General features: G+C 56.3%; 1 protein-coding gene and 1 long non-coding RNA gene across 2 annotated transcripts; both read left to right on the top strand.

Annotated features, from left to right (window-relative positions):
• On the top strand, nucleotides 1-1,144 carry LOC119517523. The gene is made up of 3 exons (XR_005213544.1): nucleotides 1-167; nucleotides 533-695; nucleotides 1,015-1,144. It is a non-coding gene; the product is annotated as an uncharacterized LOC119517523 (long non-coding RNA).
• An 11,914-nt stretch (nucleotides 1,145-13,058) lies between these two features.
• On the top strand, nucleotides 13,059-19,268 carry PRSS27 (serine protease 27). The gene is made up of 10 exons (XM_037813791.1): nucleotides 13,059-13,104; nucleotides 13,146-13,181; nucleotides 13,789-13,848; nucleotides 14,104-14,251; nucleotides 16,248-16,368; nucleotides 16,508-16,603; nucleotides 16,692-16,972; nucleotides 17,800-18,071; nucleotides 18,431-18,600; nucleotides 18,871-19,268. Exons 1-10 carry the CDS (start codon nucleotides 13,059-13,061, stop codon nucleotides 19,156-19,158), a joined length of 1,518 nt encoding a protein of 505 aa, XP_037669719.1. The 3' UTR covers nucleotides 19,159-19,268.
• Nucleotides 19,269-20,314: the final 1,046 nt, after the last annotated feature.

The raw sequence follows: 20,314 nt of genomic DNA, 5'->3' as shown, positions 1-20,314 counted from the left end.
GCTCTCTGAGGAGCCGCCAAGGGGCTATTTTAAGACCTTGATTAAGCCTCATGGACTCTTCATTGAAGCCCCCACCACACGGCATCAAACACAGGGACACGCACCCTCCACCCAGTGAACACAGTGACCTGTCACTATATGCGAGGGCAAACAACCAGTGGAAATAGGTAAGTTTTAGAGACATTTAACACACATCTATTCACCTCAATTAGCAGATTCCTTTTCCTATTTAGGAGTAAGAATTATTTTCCAGGACTCAGACATTTTTGTAAGCACTATGGTGCCTAAACACTGAAAGGCTACAAGAGGCTGCAAACTGGTCGTGTCACTGCATGCCCAGCTCCTACCCCTCCCCCGTGATACGAACCCCTCATTTCATAGGCAAGAAACCACAACCATCCACAGGATGCCTTGTGGGCCACAGTCAGAGAAATCCAACTCACAATGGCTGAAGGAAATAAAAGAAAATGTATCTCCAGAAGAAGGGCAGCCTCCAGCCCCACTTCTCTGTTTTTTTTGGCTTTGCCCTCAGGGTAACGGCTACCTCCCCCAGCTGTAGAGGTGGCTCCCAGAGCCTCGGCTGACATCAGGCCGACAACCAAATGCCTCAGCTCCAGGCTGGCAAGAAGATGCCCTGGTTCCCAACTGGCCAGATGATGCTGCATCTCTGTGCTGTCTGCCAAGGCTCCAGTCTGGTAAGACAGCTGCTGTATCTCCAGCAAACACGTCGTTTAGAAGGTGCACGAAAGGGACCGTGTCTTCCAGGGTCTCTGTTCTGGGTTGAATTGTGTCCCCAAAAAAGTCATGTTGAAGTTTTATTCCCCAGCACCTCCAAATGTGGCCTTATTTAGAATAGGACCATTGCAGATGGAATCAGTTAAGATGAGTCATACTGCAGTCAGGCGGGCACTTCATCCAGTATGACAGTGCACTTACAAGAAGGGGAGATGAGACAGACACAGAGGGAAGACGCCCATGTGAAGACAGTCAGAGACTGAATTTATGCTGCCACAGGTCAAGGAACAGCAAGGATTGCAAGCAAACATTAGAATACAAGGGAGACAAGGAAGGATTCTCTCCTAGAGCTTCTGGAGGAAGCAAGCTGAGCACTCTGACACCTTTATTTCAGACTTGAGCCTCCGGAACTATGAGAGAATAAATTTCTGTTGTTTCAAGCACACAGTTTGTGGTACTTTGTCATGGCAGCCACAGAAGAGCATAGAAAACTTTCCCCAAAGCCCTGAGCATATTTTCCCTCTGGGCACATTGGCCAGAATTGGGTCACTTGCCTACCCAAGTGGGCACCAAAATCATCTACAACCAACTACAGCTTACTGTCTCTATTAACATTATTTTATTATCCCACTATTTTCATCAAAATGACTTTAGTATTCCAGGAAACCTGTGCCCAGGAAGACAACAGTTGCAGGTAACCTTACTTCTTGACTTCAGGAAAATCTATTTATCACTGCACAAGTTTCCAATAGGTAGCAAACAACTTTTAGGCTCCAAGACTTGAAAACCCAGCCCTCACAGCCACCACCAACACGAACTATTATGACATGGTCCTTACCCAGTTCTAGTTAAGCCCTGCATCAAAAGATCCACCTTAAACCAGACCCCCAAACCTCAACACCCCAACTTTGCCCTCTCCCTTCTGCTGTACCAAGACTCTTTCAAGTAAATTAGTAAGTGGGTTTTTTGGTGGTATTTCCAGGGAGCCAGAACTTGACAAGGGGAAAGGTCCATCAGGGTGGGTGGAGTCCAACAGTAACATGGCCACTGGGATGACTCTCCCCTGGAGGCCTGAGCGCCGGAGCTAACAAGGCATGAGGGGTGACGCATGTCAGAGGCAACCGGGGGTGTCTGCCGTGGAAACCGAGGCCCGGCAAGGTCGAGGGCTCTGCCTAAAGTCACACAGAAGCTGGCAGGCCCCTCACCCCAGCTTCGGGCCTCCTGGCCCAGCTGGGCACTGCCTGCTCCCCAGCGCCCCCGGGCTTCGGGCAGTCGCCTTCGCGGCATCTCCCTGGCACTGCTGCCTCCGGGTGACTCAGGAGGAAACTCCTGTCCCTAATCCAGCTGGGCTCAGGACAGGGGAAAATGTAAGCTAACTGCTCAGTGATTAATTATCTCCGGCCAGTTAACCACCTGAACTTGCTCTGAGCCCATGACCGGCAGAAGTAAGGTCAGGGCGCAAGCGTTGCCGGGAAGGACCGCTCGGCCCAGGGCCACTTCCGGCCGCGGGGGTTGTCGGGTGGGGGCCGAAATGGGCCTCGGCCGGCGCCGGGACGCGCATGCGCATGCTGCGGGGCGCACGGGGCTGGGCGCGGAGGGCGAGTCCGGCTTTACCCCGCGGGTGGGGGCGATTCGTGGCCGTCCCCGGGCCCCCGAGGGAGGACAGGTGCGCTCGGGGGCGGGGCTCCGGCCAGGTGAGCCCCAGGCCCCGCCCTCCAGTCCCGCCGGCGTGTCGCTGCGTCTGTCGCCCCCGGGTGGCTGCTCCTGGGTGGGCTTTCCCAGCACCCAGGAGTCCGGTCCAGTAAGTACAACGTGTACCGATGAGAAGACACCGCCGATGGGGGAGGCGGACAGTGGCTCACTGCAGGCAACTTGTACTGAACCGCTAGCGCAGACGGTTAAATTTTCGGGAATTTTGCAAGTCATTATTAAAATTAAATTACATAAACCTGCAGTTAAATAAGTTCTAAGAAACAAAGGTAACAAATACTCAAAATGATCACTTCCTGATTCTTTTACTACGTTTTGTTATTACCTGCCTTCTTGAAGTTATTGACATCCGTGGTGGAAATTCTATTGAGGTGTAAGCTACTGCACACTTTTCCCAACTCCACGGTCAGTGACGCCAGGTTGATAGCTTGAAATCAGCCATGCTGGGAAATTTACACCACAGCAATTGGCCAACAGATAGGGATTTTTTTTTTCCTCCTGGGGAGTTGGCTGTTGAAGTCAAGTTGGTATCAAACCAAATTTTCTATTTGAAATGATGGAAATGTTTTGGTAACGGATAGTGGTGATGGTAGCACAACACTGTGAACGTAATTAACAGCACTGAAAAATATATCTGAATGTTGTTAAAAGGAGAAATATTAGTTTGTGTATGTGGTACTAGAACAAAAATTTAAAAAATTAAAATCCATGGAACTGCACAAGATGAACAGTGAGCCCTAGGTTAAACCATGAATGGTCAAAAGTACAATTATAAAAAAGTACTGTCATCAGTTGTAACAAATATTCCACACCAATGCAAGGTGTTAATAATAGGGTGGTATGTGGGCATCCTGTATTTAAAAAAAAAGACCTTTATGTATTCTAAAGTTATAAACATAGTCTGCTATTATTTTCTTCCAAAATGCTTATAGCTTGGGTATTCATCATTTTTAATGAGTGATATGAAGTGCAGATATAATTTAATTTGTACAAATATATAAGCTAATTTTTTCAGTAATTTTATTGAATAATCTTCTCTTTTCCCCATTGGTTTAAATGTGAAGATCAGCATAAAACACATTCATGTAATATGTTAGGGTTTGAACAGGAAATCACAAACCCCATGAGTGATTGGGAATAAGAATTGATTGGAGAGATTAGATCTTACATGATCTTGGGGGGAAGTGGAGTCGGTGGAAGGTTGTTGCCTGTGCCTCTGGTGATAAGACTGAAACCAGGAGGGCTGACAAACAGGAAAAAATTAAGTGTGAAGCAAGAAAGAGTAAGGACAAACTGGAACGCGTGAGGATACTCTGAAACCACATCTGTCCTTGCACCTCCAACCTTGACACCGTGGGTGACCCACAGAGGTAACTGGTGCCCTCTGCCATGAAGCTGCATGTGAGCCTGGCTCAGGACCCCAAGGATCTGGCGGGAGCTGGAGGATGTGGGGTCTGGCTGCAGCCCAGAGTGGGTCAGCAGGTCAGCAGCCACTTGTGCTGCTTCATCTCCACCGGCATCATCTTGCTCAATTTACCTTCTGACCAGCCACCCCAACATGGGGAGGCATTCTGGCAAATATTTCCACCCTAGTAAAGTTGACACTTTGCAAAACTAAATAAAGGATGGGCCACAGACATTAAAAACGGTTCTGTTTGGGGCACCAGTGGCTCATCTCCAGCAGTGGCCACCAGATGGCCCCCCAGTGTTGACTCTAGTGTGCTCCCTTCCAGCTGTTTTTCACCAATAAGATGCTGCAGAAGTGATGCTGTTTCAGTTCCAAGCCTACACTAGGAAAAGATCCAGCAGCTTCTACTTTGGCCCTCTAGGGAGTCCTGTGCTGCCAGGTAAGAAGCCCAGTGTAGAAGGCAAAAAATGGCCCCTGTTGGGGACTGAATCATGTCCCCCCACCAAAGGCATGATCAGGCCCAACCCCTGGTCCTGTGGGTTTGAACCCATTTGTGAATGTTGTGTCCAAACTGAATGAGGGTGTGTCTTGATCCAGTAAGGCTGAAGTCCTTAGCTGCCAGGGGAACTGGACAGCAAAGGAGAGGCAGCCACGGGGAGCAGCGGAGCTGGATGTCAGTGGTACCCAGAAGAGAAAGGAGAAGATGCCGCCATGTGCATTGTCATGGGAGGGAAAGGCCAGGGAATCCCAAAGATCGCTGGCCAACCAGAAGATACCGACCCCAGGGGGAAGACAGCATCCAGCCTCTGAAACCATGAGCCAATAAATTCCTGTAATTAAGGCAACCCATTGTTTGGTATGTGTTTTAGCAGCGGAGAAACCATGACATCCCCCACAAATGCCCATTGCCTCATCCTGGAACCTATGGAAATGTTACCTACCATGGCCAAAAGGGACCTTGCTGATGTGATTAAGTTAAAGAATCAGGAGATGGGAGATGAACTGGGCAGACCCCATGTAGTCACCAGAGTCCATAAAAGCAGAGCACCTTTCCTGGCTGTGCTTAGAGAGAGATGTGACAACAGAAAAGTGTCCAAGAGATTTAACGTTAGAAGGACTTGACCCACCGTTACTGACTTGGAAGATGGAGGCAGGAGGCCATGAGCCAAGGAATGCAGTAGCCTCAAGAAGTTGGCAACAACCTTCAACTTACAGCCCACAAGGAAACTAAGACCTCGGTTCTACAACTGCAAAGAAGTGAATTCTGCCAACAGCCCAAAGAAGCAGGAAACAGATTCTTCCCTAGAGCCTAGAGAAAGGACACAGCCACAGATACTTTGATTTTAACTGAGTGAGACTCATGCTGGACTTCTGATCTTCAAAACTGTTAAATAATATGTGCTGTTTTAAGCCATTACGTTTGGTCCTTTGTATGGCAGCATCAGAAAACGAGTTCACGCAGCCACCCTCAGGGAGACAATGCTTGGAGGAGCCCCATAGAGGCCGCAGACTCTGTGGAGAGAGAAAAAGGCCCAGTTCTCTCAGCATCCCGGCTGATCACAGCTTTCCAGCTTGCCAGACATGTGAGGGAGCTTTCTTAGACATTTGAACCTAAGAAAACCTCCAGGAAACTAAAGACCTAGCCAACATCACAAGGAGTAGGAAAACCACCCGGCTGAGCCCAGTCAGCTGACAAAATCATGTTCACAGCACAGTGGTTTTCATTTGAATCCACTGAGTTTTGGGATGGTTGGTTATACGGCAATGGATAACTGAAATGGGAAGTGGAATGTTGTAATAAAAAATTAAAATATGTAATATTGGGTCTTTGACTGCCTGGTGGCTGGAAGAGAAGCTAGAGGGACAGGAGGAAATGGTAACCTGTGCTGGGGGTGGGGTGTGTGTCGTGTGGAAAGTTTGACAACACTGTCACCTGCACTAATGTGAAAATTTGAAAATATACTTAATGAACTTGGGGTTTGGATGAAGGAGGGTTGCAGAAGATTGAAATGCCAACTAGTTTCTTTTAGCTGAATTATGATAAGGCACAGATAGAGCCTTATCATGGCCTTGGATTGAGAACTCGAGGATTCGAGCTTAAGAACGTTTGTTCAGACCTCAGAAAGACTGAACTCCATGCCTTACAAATCCTCTCAGGAGACAAAATAATGTAAAGGTGCTGCCCCACAGCACCTGCCTTTCAGCCTTGGTATGGAGGGTCCTGTCTCCAAAAGATTTCTGAAGGTGGCTTTTGTCTAATGAAATGGAGCCAAGTTCTTAAAGCAGTTGTATCAGTGTGGACAGAAAGGGACCCTCCTGTGGGTCTCCTCCATTCTCCAGGCAGGGAGCAGGCTGAGAACACTATTCAGCTACAAACATGGGCCGTTGTCTGGAAAAGAACAGATGAGTCAGAGGCCAAAGCTGAGAGCCTAGAGGGTGGAGCTAAGAGCCATGGAGAAACCACTCCCAGTTAACAGAAACAGGCCCGATGGACATGCGTTCCCTGCTCCGGGGCAGGGGGAGTTGGCAGTGTGTGCCCAGCTGGGCTGGGAATCACTTGAGGACCGGTGATTGCCATGCAAGGGGTTTACTGTCCCTTTCTCACCTGGCATGCTGGCTGGACAGGGGGAGATGGCTTCTCTCGTTCCTCCGCGGCCCTGCAGATCCGGAGACACCATACCTGGGCAGCCTCATCTGCACCTGGATCTGATTTAGTTGACAAGATGAGGCTCTGGGGGAGCTAGGAGGGAGAGAGTGTTCTCAACTCGTGGGAGAGGGGCCAATCGCTGGGGACGAAGGAGCAGTCTGTGATGTCAAGTCACCAAAGAGGCCCCTAACCAGCCCTGCCTCCCGGTTTCGGAGGCACTGTCCATCCTTTCTATGCTGAATCTATCTCCCAGTAGCTCACGAGAGCGAATAGGATGTGGTGGAAGTTTGCCGTCGAAGGCTTGACAGCTTCTGCTTTTACACTCTTGGCAAGTCTGAGCCACCCCGCACCAAGGTGGCTGCCCTGCTGGAAGGACCACGGGAAAGGGCCCGGGAAGCGGGAGGGGCCCTGGGAACCCCCTCAGAGGCATCCCAGGGCCTCAGGGCGCCCAGCTTTCCAGCCATCCCTGCCAGGGCGCCTGACCCGGGAGGGAGCCATTCTGAACCTTCCGGCTCAGGCAAGATCCCCAAATATCTGCAGTCCCTGTCACCATGGCGGGCACTGCCCGGGTGAGCTCAGGCAGCGCACAGTTGGGAGAGGTAAGGAAATGGTTGTTGTGGGTGGTTTGTTACACAGTGATAGATAATCAAAACACGATGGGCTTTTCTGTCTTGGGGCTGGCCACTATGAAGCTTGGTGCTGCAAGGAGAGGCTAAACCTGCTTATGATTGTGCCTAGGAGTCTCTCCCTGAGTGCCTCTTTGTTGCTCAGATGTGGCCCGCTCTTGCTAACTAAGCCACTTTGGCTTTGACCTCACTGCCTCCCCCCTAAGTGGGACCTGACTCCCAGGGGTGTAAATCTCCCTGGCAACGCAGGATATGACTCCCGGGGATGAATCTGGACCTGGCATCGTGGGATTGAGAACATCTTATTGACCAAAAAGGGGATGTAAAATGAAACAAAATAGAACTTCAGTGGCTGAGAGCTTTCAAATGGAGTCGAGAGGTCACTCTGGTGGACATTCTTATGCACTATATAGATAACACCTCTGAGGTTTTAATGTATTGGAATAGCTAGAAGTAAATACCTGAAACTACCAAACTCTAACCCAGTAGCCTTGACTCTTGAAGACAATTGTATAACAATGTAGCTTACAATGGGTGACAGTGTGATTGTGAAAACTTTGTGGCTCACACTCCCTTTATCCAGTTTATGGATGGATAAGTAGAAAAATGGGGATGATTTGGGTGTTCTTTTTTATTTTTTATTTTTTATTCTTATTCTGATCCTTTCTGGTGTAAGGAAAATGTTCAAAAATAGATTGGGGTGATGAGTGCACAACTATATGATGGTACTGTGAACAGCTGATTGTACACCACAGATGACTGTATGATATGTGACTATATCTCAATAAAACTGAATTTAAAAACAAAGAAACAAACAAACATGATGGACTTTTGCTTTATGCTTCAGACATTTCTTTATTGCTTGATTTTTTTTTCTTGTTGCAACAGGTATTACTTTTATATTCAGGAAAACACTCGACAAGAATAAATCTGAATATCCAGTATTCTAACACTGTCATCCAAAGGTATACTCATTTGTTCCCATGCTTTCTTTCCACTGCCTTTTAAAATTTAATACTTTTTTTATTTTTTAAAGTAATAGATGCATATTGCTTTAAAAGTCAACTACTACTAAAAGGCTTTAAAAAAGTTTCAGCAGTTTACTGCCCCACCCTTCCACACTTCTAGTCCCCTTCCCAGAGGCAGTTGTTTTTAGCTCTTTTAGCTGCTTTCCCGGTATTTGCCTGTATCTATATTCCTATATAGATCTATCTTATGGTTAATAAGTTTTATACTTTACTTATTGAGTTACTATGAGCTCTCTGATTTATCCTTCCCTCTGCCAATCCCTACAATCTCCCAATATATTATATGGTAATTACTGGGCATTTTAGTGCCATCAGCATTACTATGTCTGCTGAAATATTATTCATAGCTGAGCTTTGTAAGGCACAAAGGTTGTTTCCTTTCTTACTTCTTCCCTGAAGTTAATAGTTGCCTTGTTGTTGTTTCTGTTCATTTTATTCCAGTTGGCTTTTAGTACAGTTTTTCACAAGGTCAGTCTCATTAGAGAATATATCAGTACTACTTAATTTTTTTCACCACATCCCTCCTTGAGATCTGTGTTCTACTTCTGTCTGTCTGGCTGTCATCCGGGCACATGACTTAGCTGACATCCTTGGAATTCCATTTGCCTTTTTCCTGGTATGGATTATCTATTTCCTGGATCACAGGTCTTGCTCTTTCTTGGTTTACATCCTTATTTTTGTGGAGCACACCCTGCAGTAGTCTCATAAGATTAAAAACATGGTCCAGTGGGGAAGGCCTGGCGATAACCTCCCCATCCTTGTTTCCTGAGTCTCAGTGGAGACCGACTGCCTGCCAGGCTCGGGCACAGTTGTCTCCTTGAGCCCCCCTTTCCCGTGATCCTGGAGATTCTCTCCACTCCTCTTCCATGTTCAATCTCTGTTTTCTATGACCCACATTTGCCACTTTCTTGGTTTACCCTTTTTTTTATTGGAGAACATCTTTCCTTCCCAAGAATGGTGCATGGGAGGTACAGTAGATTGAATTATACACCTCAACAAAAGTCATGTTCTTAATCTTGATCCATGTTCCTGCGGGTTCGAATCCATTTGTAAATCAGAATATTTGAAGATGTTAATATTAGTTAAGGTGTGGCCAACTGAAGTAGGAGGGCCTGAACCTGTATTACCGGAGATCTTATAAAAAGCCAGGAGTCAGGGGATGAATCTGGACCTGACATCGTGGGATTGAGAACATCTTCTTGACCAACAGGGGGATACGAAATGAAATGAAATAAAGTTTCAGTGGCTGAGAAGATTCCAAGTGGAGTCGAGAGGTCACTCTGGTAGACATTCTTATGCACTATATAGATGACCCTTTGTAGGTTTTAATATATTGGAATAGCTAGAAGTAAATACCTGAAACTACCAAACTCTAACCCAGTAGCCTTGACTCTTGAAGACGATTGTATAACAATGTAGCTTACAAGGAGTGACAGTGTGATTGTGAAAACCTTGTGGATCACACTCCCTTTATCCAGTGTATGGATGGATGAGTAAAAGAATGGGGACAAAAACTAAATGAAAATTAGGGTGGGGTGGGGGGACAGTGATCTGGGTGTTCTTTACTTTTATTTTTTATTCTTATTTTCACTTTTTCTGGTACAAGGAAAACATTCAAAAATAGATTGGGGTGATGAATGTACAACTGTATGATGGTGCTGTGAGCAGCTGATTGTACACTTTGGATGACTGTATGGTATGTGACTGTATCTCAATAAAATTGAATTAAAAAAAAAAAAAGCCAGGAGTCTGAGAAGACTTCACAGGAGAGGACCAAAGACACAGCAGGTGACGGGGGGCAGGGATGTAAGCTGGAGAACCCCAGCACCGCAGCGAATCAGCAGCAGGATGCCACAGCCAACGCCTTGGTTTGAACGTCAGAAGCCGCAGCCCTCGGGGAAACACATCTCGGGGTTCGCAGGGTCCTGGGGGGAGGCAGCGAGGCCGTGAGCACCACCTGCATCCCTACGGCTCCTCCTCCATCTGGAGCAACACAGGGGTTCCAAGACTCTGACTTGGCCCCTTCCACCGCTGCCGAAGGAGCCCCAGTGAAGCCCTCGGAGCTGGTCGCTGCCAAACGCCTTGCAGCCTTTTCTTTCGGGGGTTGTCATTGCTTTTGTTTGGAACTCTGAGTTTTTTGTGAGGTTACTGCACTTCCTACAAAGCTTTATACCCCTGGATAGGATAGCCGTGTCCTCCCTGCCAGCCCTGTCCTGTGGGGTGCCCTCGGTGGTAAACGGGCTCTTCAGAAGAGCTGATTCTGATGAGGCCAGATGGAATCAGAGTTGGCTTAACCCAAAGGGAATTTGGACACGGAAGGAGAAGCCACAAGAGGGACAGGAAGAGGCAGAAGGCCCTGCGACGGAGGGGGCACTGACTGCCAGCAAGCCACCCCGAGAACATTCCAGACTGCAGCGGAGCCAGGGCCTGCCGATGGTGAACTTCCAGCCTCCAAACCGGGAGCAGATGGACTCCCGCCCAGCGGGTGGTCCCCGGCCACTGCGGTCCTGGCAAACCAAGACCCCTCCCTGGACACCCTTTCCGTCTCCCCTGAGACGGCGCGGGCGTTTTCCACGCTGACCCGCCACTCCCTGGAGAAGGGCATCGCAAGGAACGCTGCTCAGATGTCGCATTTACCAGTCTGCTGCTGGTCGTTTTTGTTTGTGGGTTTTGTTTTGTTCGTTTTGCAAATATAAATAACCTGACGATGCCATAGTTCTGTAGTTAGGAGGCTCCCTCTAGGACAGACTTCCAGCGGTGAAGTCACCAAGCCAAAGGGAATAAACTTAAAAAGCCGGGGCACAAGCCCGCAGACCGATTTCCGATCTCCGAGACGGCTGTGCCGGCCCATTCCGCCGCGGCTCAGCGGGAGACCTTCCTTCCAGCCGGGCCAGCCCGGGAGCGCCGCCTCGGCCCGGGCTTCGATTTGCATCGATTTCATTCCCGGGGCTGAGTGACTCTGTCACCCAGATGGGTTTCCTCTTTGGTGACTTGTCAGTTTGCGTCCCTCGTTTGTTTTAATCTTTAGGGTCTTGGTGCTCTTCTGATCGGTTTCTTGAGCACTTGACATAGGAAAGGTGTCAGGGTTTTGCCATATTTTCTGCACACATTTTCCTTATTGTTTGCCTCTTTATCAAGATTGTAACCGGGCTGGGTTGTGTGCTTTAACTGAGGGACCACACGCACCTGTTCTTTTCTGTTGTCTTCTGCAGCTCCCAACCTAGAAAGCCCTTCTCCCTCCAGAGAGCTGAAATATGCCCGTGCCACTTTTTAAGATGAGGGACCGGATTCAAATCCTGTTTCCCTCTGCACAGGCATGGCAGGAGAAGGGCCCTGGCTCCCACTCACCCCCACCCACCCTGTCGGGGTGGGCCCCGGGGCCTGTCCTCCCAGGGTGACTGTGTTATTCTGTAGGACTGTCACTGTCCCTGGAGTCCCGGCTTTCTGACCCCTGTGCTCACTTTGGCTGCTTGCTTGCGGAGACTCACCCTTAAAGGCACTGGCTTGAAAAGGAAAAGGCAGGGAAAGCAGCAAGAGGGGCCCAAAGGAAGGGGTTGGTTCCGGGGGCAAAGAGACGCCTGGAGAGTTGGGGGCGTGCAGAAGCTTTTGCCACACTTTCCATGTTTCCAAGTCAACAGTTTTTTCCTAAATGATTTCCTGCTGGCTCCCTCTGCACGCTGTGGGCTGAGGTCTGTTTGGTTTACCTGGTGCTTCTGGCACCTGGAGCACCGCTGGCGCCAAGTGCGCTAAGAAAACACTCGGGCGGGAGGCGGAGTGAGGATCCCGGGGTTCCCGCCGGTGCCCCAGGGGACAGGGGGACGCGCGGGCCCGCAGCGGGGCCGGAGACCCGAATTGGGGCGGCGCCCCCCTCGCAGGGCCGCTGGGGGGGCGGAGAGAGCGGCGGGCGCAGCGCCCACGGGGGCGCCTTGGGGTGGGGAGGCCCCGCGCGCCCCGGGAACGCCCACCCCACGCACGCACCCCTTGCACAGGAGGGGAAATTGAGGCAGGGCGCCGCCTCGGCGTCCAGCGTCCCCGCAGCCCCAGGGCCGACGGGCCGTGTCCAGGGGCCCCGCGCGCACCCCGACCCCGCGGCCTGGCGGGGAGTGGCCGCGGAGCCCCGACTCCCGGCTCTGACATCAGCCCCGTGCCCCAAATAACTTCCTCCCGGGGCGGCTTCCGCCGGGGCCCGAAGCCCGAGCAGCCGCGCCCAGGGCAGGGACGCCGGGGACCGTCACCCCGACCCGGCCTTCCCGGAACCCGCTTCCGCCCCGCCCGCCGGCCCGCGGGTTCCGGGCAGCCCCCCGCCCCTGGCCCGGGAGCGGGGTGCAGCCGCTGGGGCGTCCCGGCGCCCTCGTGTTGGGTGGGGGCTTCGGGGACCCAGTTTGCTGGGGGGCAGGGCCCGTGAGGGGTGCTAAGTCAGCCGGGGACCCCCCACTTCCCGACCCCTTCCCGCGCTCTTTTCCAACAAGCTTCCCTCATCTGCCCAGGTGGGAGCCTAATGAGCCCTTTGATTTGGTCACTGTCGTCTGGGATCTAGTAGCTGCTCAGTAAACAGGGAACGAATGAACCAATGAGCGAATGAGTGAATGGGACAGGGCGGGTCTTGTGGGGCCCACAGCTCGTGTGGGCCTGTGGTCAGTTGAGGGGGTGTGGGGTCAGGTGGGAGAGGGGGCCCAGTGTGAGCACCCCGGCCCCGGCCCGGAGGTGGGGTGGGGGTTCAGGGCCAGGTCACGGTGGAGTCGGGCTCCCGGGAGACTCCTTCCTGCCGGTGAGGAGCCGGGTGTGCCGGGCGGACAGGTTGGGTGGCATAGCCGGGCCCACACTCACCTCCGGCATAAAACCCCACTTCATGGAGCCTGCGCCCTGCCAGCACTGCCCCACGCTCCCCGCCCGCCCCCGAGAACATGTGGGCCCCGGCCGCTGCGCTGCTGCTGCTGCTGCTCAGTCTCGGTGAGTCCCGGGGTGCACTGAGGGCCGCTGCTTCCCACCAGGACCTGTCCCTGGAGCCCAGGCCGAGCCCAAGGCAGGTAGGAAGGTTCCAAGTGTCCCCACCGGGGGCGTGGAGTGGGGAGAGCAGGTGTGTGGGGGGCAGGATGGAGCGGACCCGAGGCCGTGACATTGGCAGGGGCTTTGGGGCCCCCCCTTTCCTTGGGCGCTCCTGAGGCCTACTCCCGGCCTGGTGCTTCTGCTGCTTCTCGGCTGCTCCTTCCTCCCCAAAACTCTAGAGCGGCAGTTGTGAGCCCCCCATTTCCCAGATGAAGCCACGGAGGCGCCAGGTGTTTCAGACCACTTGGCTGGATTTGAACTTGGGCCAATGGGCTCCAAATCCCTGAACCACCGTCAGCTGGGACCAGGCCTGACTCTGGCAACACAGGGGCAGCTTGTGGGGGGCTCAGCAGAGAGCTGGGGGCCGAGGTGCAGGCTGCAGAGGGGCCTGCCCTCCTTCCAGTGACGTCCCCTTTCCTGGTCGCAGTTGGGGTCACTGGGAGCCAGCCTTGGGGGCCCCACCTGCCAGGCCCCTCCCTCCCTCCCTGCAGGGTGGGCCTCTCTGCCCAGGAAACTCTCCTGCATTCCTGGGCCAGCCCAGCCAGCCTGGCGGCCACCGCACTTCCCTGTCCTCATGTCACCTCCCAGGGCCTGGCGGGTCACCCCAGCTGCGGTGCGGCCTGGGCTCGGGCTTCCATGTCCCGGGTGGTGGGAGGCACTGGGTCAGCATCTGTGTGTGTGGGTGTGTGGGGGCAGCCCGGCCTCCTCCGTCTCCCTGGGATGTGCACAGCAGTGACCGTTCCCCGTGGCTCTGAGGATCAAGGTTATCTGTTGCCCCAGTGGACACGCAGCCTGCGTTTGGCTCCAAAGCCGGCCGCGGCCTGGAGCCTGCTCTCCTTCCTCGGCATCCTCACCCCCAGCCAGGCGGGCCTGGCACCCAGCTGGCCTCTGGTGTCCTCCCAGGGCTCCTCCCAGCCCTCCGGCCGAGCCACATCCCAACCAGCTATGGGAACTTCAGGGTCCCTGGGCCTGGGGACAACAGACCCGACACCACTGGCTGTCTCTTCCAGTCCCCAATAGGACACCCACCCCACGGAGCCCAGGGCCCCAAGTACCCCTTTCTGATAAGCCCTGGCATCCCCAGCCACACTCGTTCTGTTCCTCCCTGGCAATCTCTGAGCTCAGGATCCCCTGAGATGAGATGACAGTTCCAACTCCAGGGCGAGGTGGGTGGGGCCATGTGACACCCAGCAGGAGGACAGAGAGCTCAGGAGAGGGCACAAGCCTTCTGAGACAAGACAGTGCAAGCAAACAGGGCTTCCTGGAGGAGGAGGCATTTCATCAGACTTTGGACAGTCTAGGATTTGGTCTTGGGGACACATCCAAGTGGACGGGGGGGGCATGAGCAAACAGGGGCAGGGAAGCCCAGCATAAATGAGAAGTGGCAGATAGTTCCTCTGGGCTGCTGCGGGGAGCCCGGGGCACGGAGGACCAAGAGGCGCCTCATGCAAAATCCTGGAGAGGGGAAGAGCCCAAACACCAGGGGGGACAGGGCTGGGCAAGTCGGAGCATCATTTTGTAAGCAGAGTTATCAGGCCTTGGAGAGCGTGAGGGAGGGAGCCAGGTGTTACAGATCTAATTAAATTATACTAAGGTGAGAGGGGCTGATGGAAATAAAGCTCCCAGGTGTCCAGGGCAGACTTCCTATTCCCTGCTGCCCACAGGGCTGACACCTGGCTCCCCTCCTTTGAAAAGTGGCTTGTCCTGCCCTGTGCTTTCAGCCCCAGCCTCTCCCCTCTGCTGCCTCATCCTCCAGTCCCACCCTCAGTGTTGGGGGGTGTGCCCCCAGACTGCGAATCTGTCAGGAAGAAAGGGGCTCCTTGGGCCCCCCACAGAGAGCTGCAGCTGGCCGCTTCCTGTCCCCATGTGTGTGTGACTGTGACGCAGTCAGCAGCAGCTGCCCCACACTCCGGGCCTGGGGAGGGTTGGAGTTTAGGAGAAATGCTGAGAGCCGGGGAGGGGAGAGGGGCTGCTCTGATGAGCTCTGCCCCCAGTGAACCAGCTACAGGGACTGGGGTGGAGGCGAAGGGCTCTCGATTGGCACTCTCAGCATACTTGCTGGCAGGGGGCTGGGGTCTCAAGGCTGGGATGGGGGCTTGGGTCCTGGCTAAAGGCCACATAACAGGCCTTGCCCCCTCACTCTGGGGTGCAGGGAAGTGGAAGGGAGGGAGGTGTCCCGGCCCAGCGTGCTGGGATGCCAGAGGGAGGGTGAGCTCCTGGGAATCCCTGAGGCTCCTCTGTCCCCCTGAAATAGGAGCTGTGGGGCTGGGGTCGTCTCGGGGTGGAGGTCGGACTTGGGAAGAACTTGAAGGGGAGTGGCTGACTCTGGCTCAGGCTAGGAGGTGGCCCCAGGCCTTGGAAAGGCAGAGACAGGCCTTCATCCCAGCTCCGAGCTACACCAAACTCCAGATGGGGATGGGTGTGGAGTGTGAAGTCTGGGGACCCCTTCCCCCCAGCAGGAAGGTCCAGCCAGGCGCTTCACTGGTGTCTTCTGACTGGCTCTCCGCGTGGCAGGAAGCTGGCCCAGCCTTGCAGATAAGCTCTGGCCCAGAGGCCTGGGTCTGTGAACCCTGCAGAGGGTCAGGCCCGGGGGGAAGGTAGAGGTCACCGGCCTCTCCCGCCAGGTCCCTCTGTGGCCTGTCCCTCCTGAGTCCTTGGGAGGGCGGGCGGGGACTTGGGGAGGGGCTGAGCTGACCAGCAGGGCTGGTGAGAGGGGGTGCAGACCTTGGCTTCTGCAAAGTTGTTGTTCACCCCCTTTGTCTGTTTTCCAGGGACTCAGGGAGCCAAGGCATCCAGAGGTGAGCACCCAAAGCCTCTGGGTGGGGGATGGGGGGTGGCAGAAGGATAGGAGTGGGCTTGCTCCAGAATCACAACCCTGGCCAGGGACGCCTGCACCACAGGGGAAGATTCTCACTCTTAAGAGCAAAGCGGAAGTGCCTCCCCACTCGTGTATGCACCCACTCCCCTCTAGCAAACCCCCAGGTACACAGCCACCACCCCCATCCAGCACCCCCCAGGAACACATCCACCGCCACCCGCCACCGCAGGTACACAGCCACCCCACCCAGGGGCACGGGCACCCAGAGCATCCCTCCAAAGGAAGGAGAAATTGTGCTGGGAGGAACTGGGGCCCAGAAAGAAGTGGAGGAGGAGGGGCTGGCAGACGCAGTGCAGAGCAGGGCGGGGTAGGAGCACTGAGGCGGGTTTGGGGGTGAGCAGGAAAAGGGAAACGATCGAGGCTGAGGCCTGAGGACCTAATGGAGGCCGTGTCGCTCTACCAGCCCCCTCGGGGTCACCTGCCTTGCAGAGGGCACCCTCTCGCGGGGAGCCCCTGCTCTGCTTCAGACCCCGGGGGAAGAGCTTCACCAGCTCCGCGTCACTGCGCTTCCCCCATTTCAGAGTGGTGGGGAGTGAGGCCGGGGCGGGGTTCCTTCCACGGCTGGGGAGGGTCCCCCGGAATCAGAGGCTGAGCTGGGCGCCCAGGCCAACAGCTTTCCCTGAGCCAGGGCAGGGCGGCCCGGAGTGAAGCCGGGAGTGGGCGCCGGGGTGGGGGGCTGGGGGCGGGGAGCCGAGCCGCCCCCCCTCAGCGCCGCGCCCGTGTTCCCCCAGCCTGCGGGCGCCCGAGGATGCTGAACCGGATGGTGGGGGGGCAGGAGGCGGAGGAAGGCGAGTGGCCGTGGCAGGTCAGCATCCAGCGCGACGGGAGCCACTTCTGCGGGGGCAGCCTCATCACGGAGCGGTGGGTCCTCACGGCCGCGCACTGCTTCTCCAAGTGAGTCGCCCCCGCCGCCTCCCGCGCCCGCCCGCCCGTCAGCACCGCGGACAGCGCCCCGCCGCGAGCCAGCCCTGCGCATGCGCGTCCGCCCGGGAGCCAGCCCTGCGCATGCGCGCCCGCGGGGAGGGGAGGGGGCCCGGCCCTACTGGTCTCCGTCAGGGGCGCTGTTGCTGCAAAGGCGCCTCCCTGCCCCGGACCCTGGTCGCCGTCTCCCCGTCCCACCTGTCAAACCCGGGGCACCGCCTTCCCGGCTGGGGTTCTGTGAGCACAGACAAGCCCGAGGACGTGGGAGACCGCCCCTTCCCCCTCCCCACCCCGCTGAGGTCGGCTCTGCAGGCCCTGAGCAAAGGGCCGCCCCGTCCCCAAGCCAGGCTGGAACCCCGAAAGCATCCCGCGTCCTGTCTCACCGCAGCTCTGATTCTTTGAGAGCCCCGCCTCATAATCCAGACACTCAGCCATTCTCCGGGATGGGCGGCGTCCAGGGCCCACCGGCCTGGCTCCCACTGCACCCCGGTGGGCAGGGCTGGGCCGTTTCCCTCGACCCTCCCGGTGGGACTGTCAGGGAGGGTCTGTTGTGTTGCCCATTTTACAGATGAGGGCACTGAGTCACAGGGAACTCGCTGGGGGACTCCCCAGGGTCACTGCCGGCTGCCCAGGGTGGGGCTGGGGCTGGAAGGCGGCACTCTGGCTGCCATCAAGTGCTGCACACGGCCCTCGGCCCTGGAGGGCAGGGCTTTGAAGAGAACGTGCAGGGAGATTTCAGGCCCTGTGGTGGGTCAGGAGAGAGGCACTTGGAGGCTCACCCCCTCCATTCTTCCCGCCAGCACCTCGGATACATCCCTGTACCGCGTCCTGCTGGGGGCGCGGCAGCTGGTGAAGCCAGGGCCGCACGCCGTGTACGCCGCAGTGAAGCGGGTGGAGAACAACCCCCTGTACCAGGGCATGGCCTCCAGTGCCGACGTGGCCCTGGTTGAGCTGGAGGCGCCCGTGACCTTCACTGACCACATCCTGCCCGTGTGCGTGCCCGACCCCTCGGTCGTCTTTGGGACAGGCATGAACTGCTCAATCACCGGCTGGGGCAGCCTCAGTGAGCAAGGTAAGGAGGGCAGGGCCAGGAGAGAATGGGGGACATGTCCCAGGCAAACTGGGGGCCACTCTGAACCAACAATCTTTTTCTGCAGACATTGATAAAAATGGTCTCTACTCAAACCAGTGGGGGTGGGTGGGAAAGGGGCAGTAGACCCAGGAGGAGGAGGGGAAGCAGAGGAGGAAGAGAGAGGGGAGCCCATCGTGGTGCTGGGAAGGAATTCTTTCCTGCAAAGCCCAGAGCTGGAAGAGAAGGTCTAAACCCAAGCAAGAAAGGGGGAGAGGCAGCTGGGCTCTCGAGACCCCAGGGCCGTGGGGTCCTCGGTGAGGCTGTTCTCTGAGCTGTCAGCTGTCACCCACCCCTCCCAGACCGCTTGCCCAACCCGGGGGTCCTCCAGAAGCTGGCTGTGCCCATCATTGCCACCCCGAAGTGCAACCTGCTCTACAGCAAAGACGCCGAGTCCGGCTTCCAGCCCAAGACCATCAAGAATGACATGCTCTGTGCCGGCTTCGCCGAGGGCAAGAAGGACGCCTGCAAGGTGGGGGCTGTGGTGGCCATTGGGGGGCTCAGCCCTGCCCCACCACCGAGGCCAGGGAGGCACTTGCCTTCAGACAGCAGAGTCCCGACCCCTCGCAGAGTCCCAGGTGGTGGGTGGGGGGTGGGGCCTAGGAATCTGCATTTTGAGCACAGCCCTAGTGCGACCAGGCAGGTGGTCTGGGAATGCTAGACATGGCAGCGGCTGAGGGGTGAGGGCCCCAGTGCCACGGGGCGTGCACTCCTGCCAGCTCTGCCGTGCCTGTCCCCGCAGGGCGACTCGGGGGGCCCGCTGGTGTGCCTCGTGGGCGGCTCGTGGCTGCAGGCCGGCGTCATCAGCTGGGGTGAGGGCTGCGCCCGCCGGAACCGCCCCGGTGTCTACATCCGCGTCACCTCCCACCACGCCTGGATCCGCCGCGTTATCCCCGAGCTGCGCTTCCAGCCGGCGGGGGGCCCGAGGCGAGACCCCCGGCTCCAGCTGCCCCTGGGCCAGAGCTTGGCGCCCAGCCTGGCGGCCCACTCGGTCCTCCTGCTCCTCACGGCCCTGCTCGCGGCCCTCTGAGCCACCCCGAGCCCCCAGGGCCGGGCGTCCTGTTGTAAATATCTTGCGAGCCCCTGCACCCCCAGAGCCCAGTTGTTTTTATTTATGTTCTTCGTCCAATAAACCCCCATCTCCGGGCCTGCCGTCTGGTGCCGACCCTTGGGGCAAGGAGAGGGAGTGGGGACTAGGGGGCACCCAGGGCGCCCAGGGGCTGAGCCGGGGCTGGTGCACGGGGTGAGGCTGAAAGGGGCAGGTGCCCAGAGTGAGGGGTCCCAGCGTCACCTCTGCCCCTGACCTGGCCCCACCGTCAGGACTGCCCTGTCCTGTGCCTGTTTCCTCATCAGTGCAGCCCTAACCTCGCGTGCAAGTCAGCGGGCCGAGGAGGGGCGTCTGCGGGTGCCAGGAGCCTGCTGGGCAGATGCAGAACCCGCCAGGCAGCACCCCTGTCCCTCCAGGGCCCCCCATTCCCCAGGTTCTCCCCTTGACCCCACCCCCACCCTCTGCCTTGACGTCTTAGCCTCTCTCCGAGCCCGTTTTCCCGCCTGTCGGTGGCACGGGGCCGCACCCCCGCCTGCTCCTCAGGGTTAAGGGGTGGGTGGCAAAGCTGTCCCTGGGCTCCCCGCGCCTTCCGCCTCACCCCCGGCCCCACAGCCCAGCACCACCGCCTGGGGACGGCTCGGGCCAGGCCACAGGCCCCCTTCGAGACGCCTCCAGTCCTGCGCCTCTCCCCATGGGGGGCTGCACCGCCCCCAGCAGATTCTTTCCTTCCTCCGCCCCTGGGGCTCAGCCTTCAGGCCAAACTCACTGGCGCCGTTCACTGAGCAACGATCCTGCAAATTCAGAAATGTGCGAGGACCCTGCACGGCGAACCCCACAGCTGGCACGCTGCCTCGGTCCGCAGCCCCCTGTCCTCCACCCACAGTCCCCGCCCGCTCCCCTCTTCCGGCGGCACGAGCAGGTCCGGGCCTGTCCCCCCTGCAGCGGGCAGCTGCTGGAAGGCCCCTGGGGCTCCCTGCCCGTTAGGCACCAGCCACTGCTGCATGGGGACCCCAGGGAGGGGCCAGCTCTGCTGCCCACCCAGCACACACAAGCACCCGTGTGCACACACACCCCCCTGCACACAAGCCCATGGGCACAGGTGGCCTGGCACAGCCCCGGGCGCCTGATGTTTTGGGAA

This window comes from Choloepus didactylus, chromosome 21 (assembly GCF_015220235.1).
Source record: "Choloepus didactylus isolate mChoDid1 chromosome 21, mChoDid1.pri, whole genome shotgun sequence".
Taxonomy (NCBI): Eukaryota; Metazoa; Chordata; class Mammalia; order Pilosa; family Megalonychidae; genus Choloepus; species Choloepus didactylus.
The sequence above is the reverse complement of the archived record's forward strand: the minus strand, read 5'-3'. Positions and strand labels throughout refer to the sequence as shown.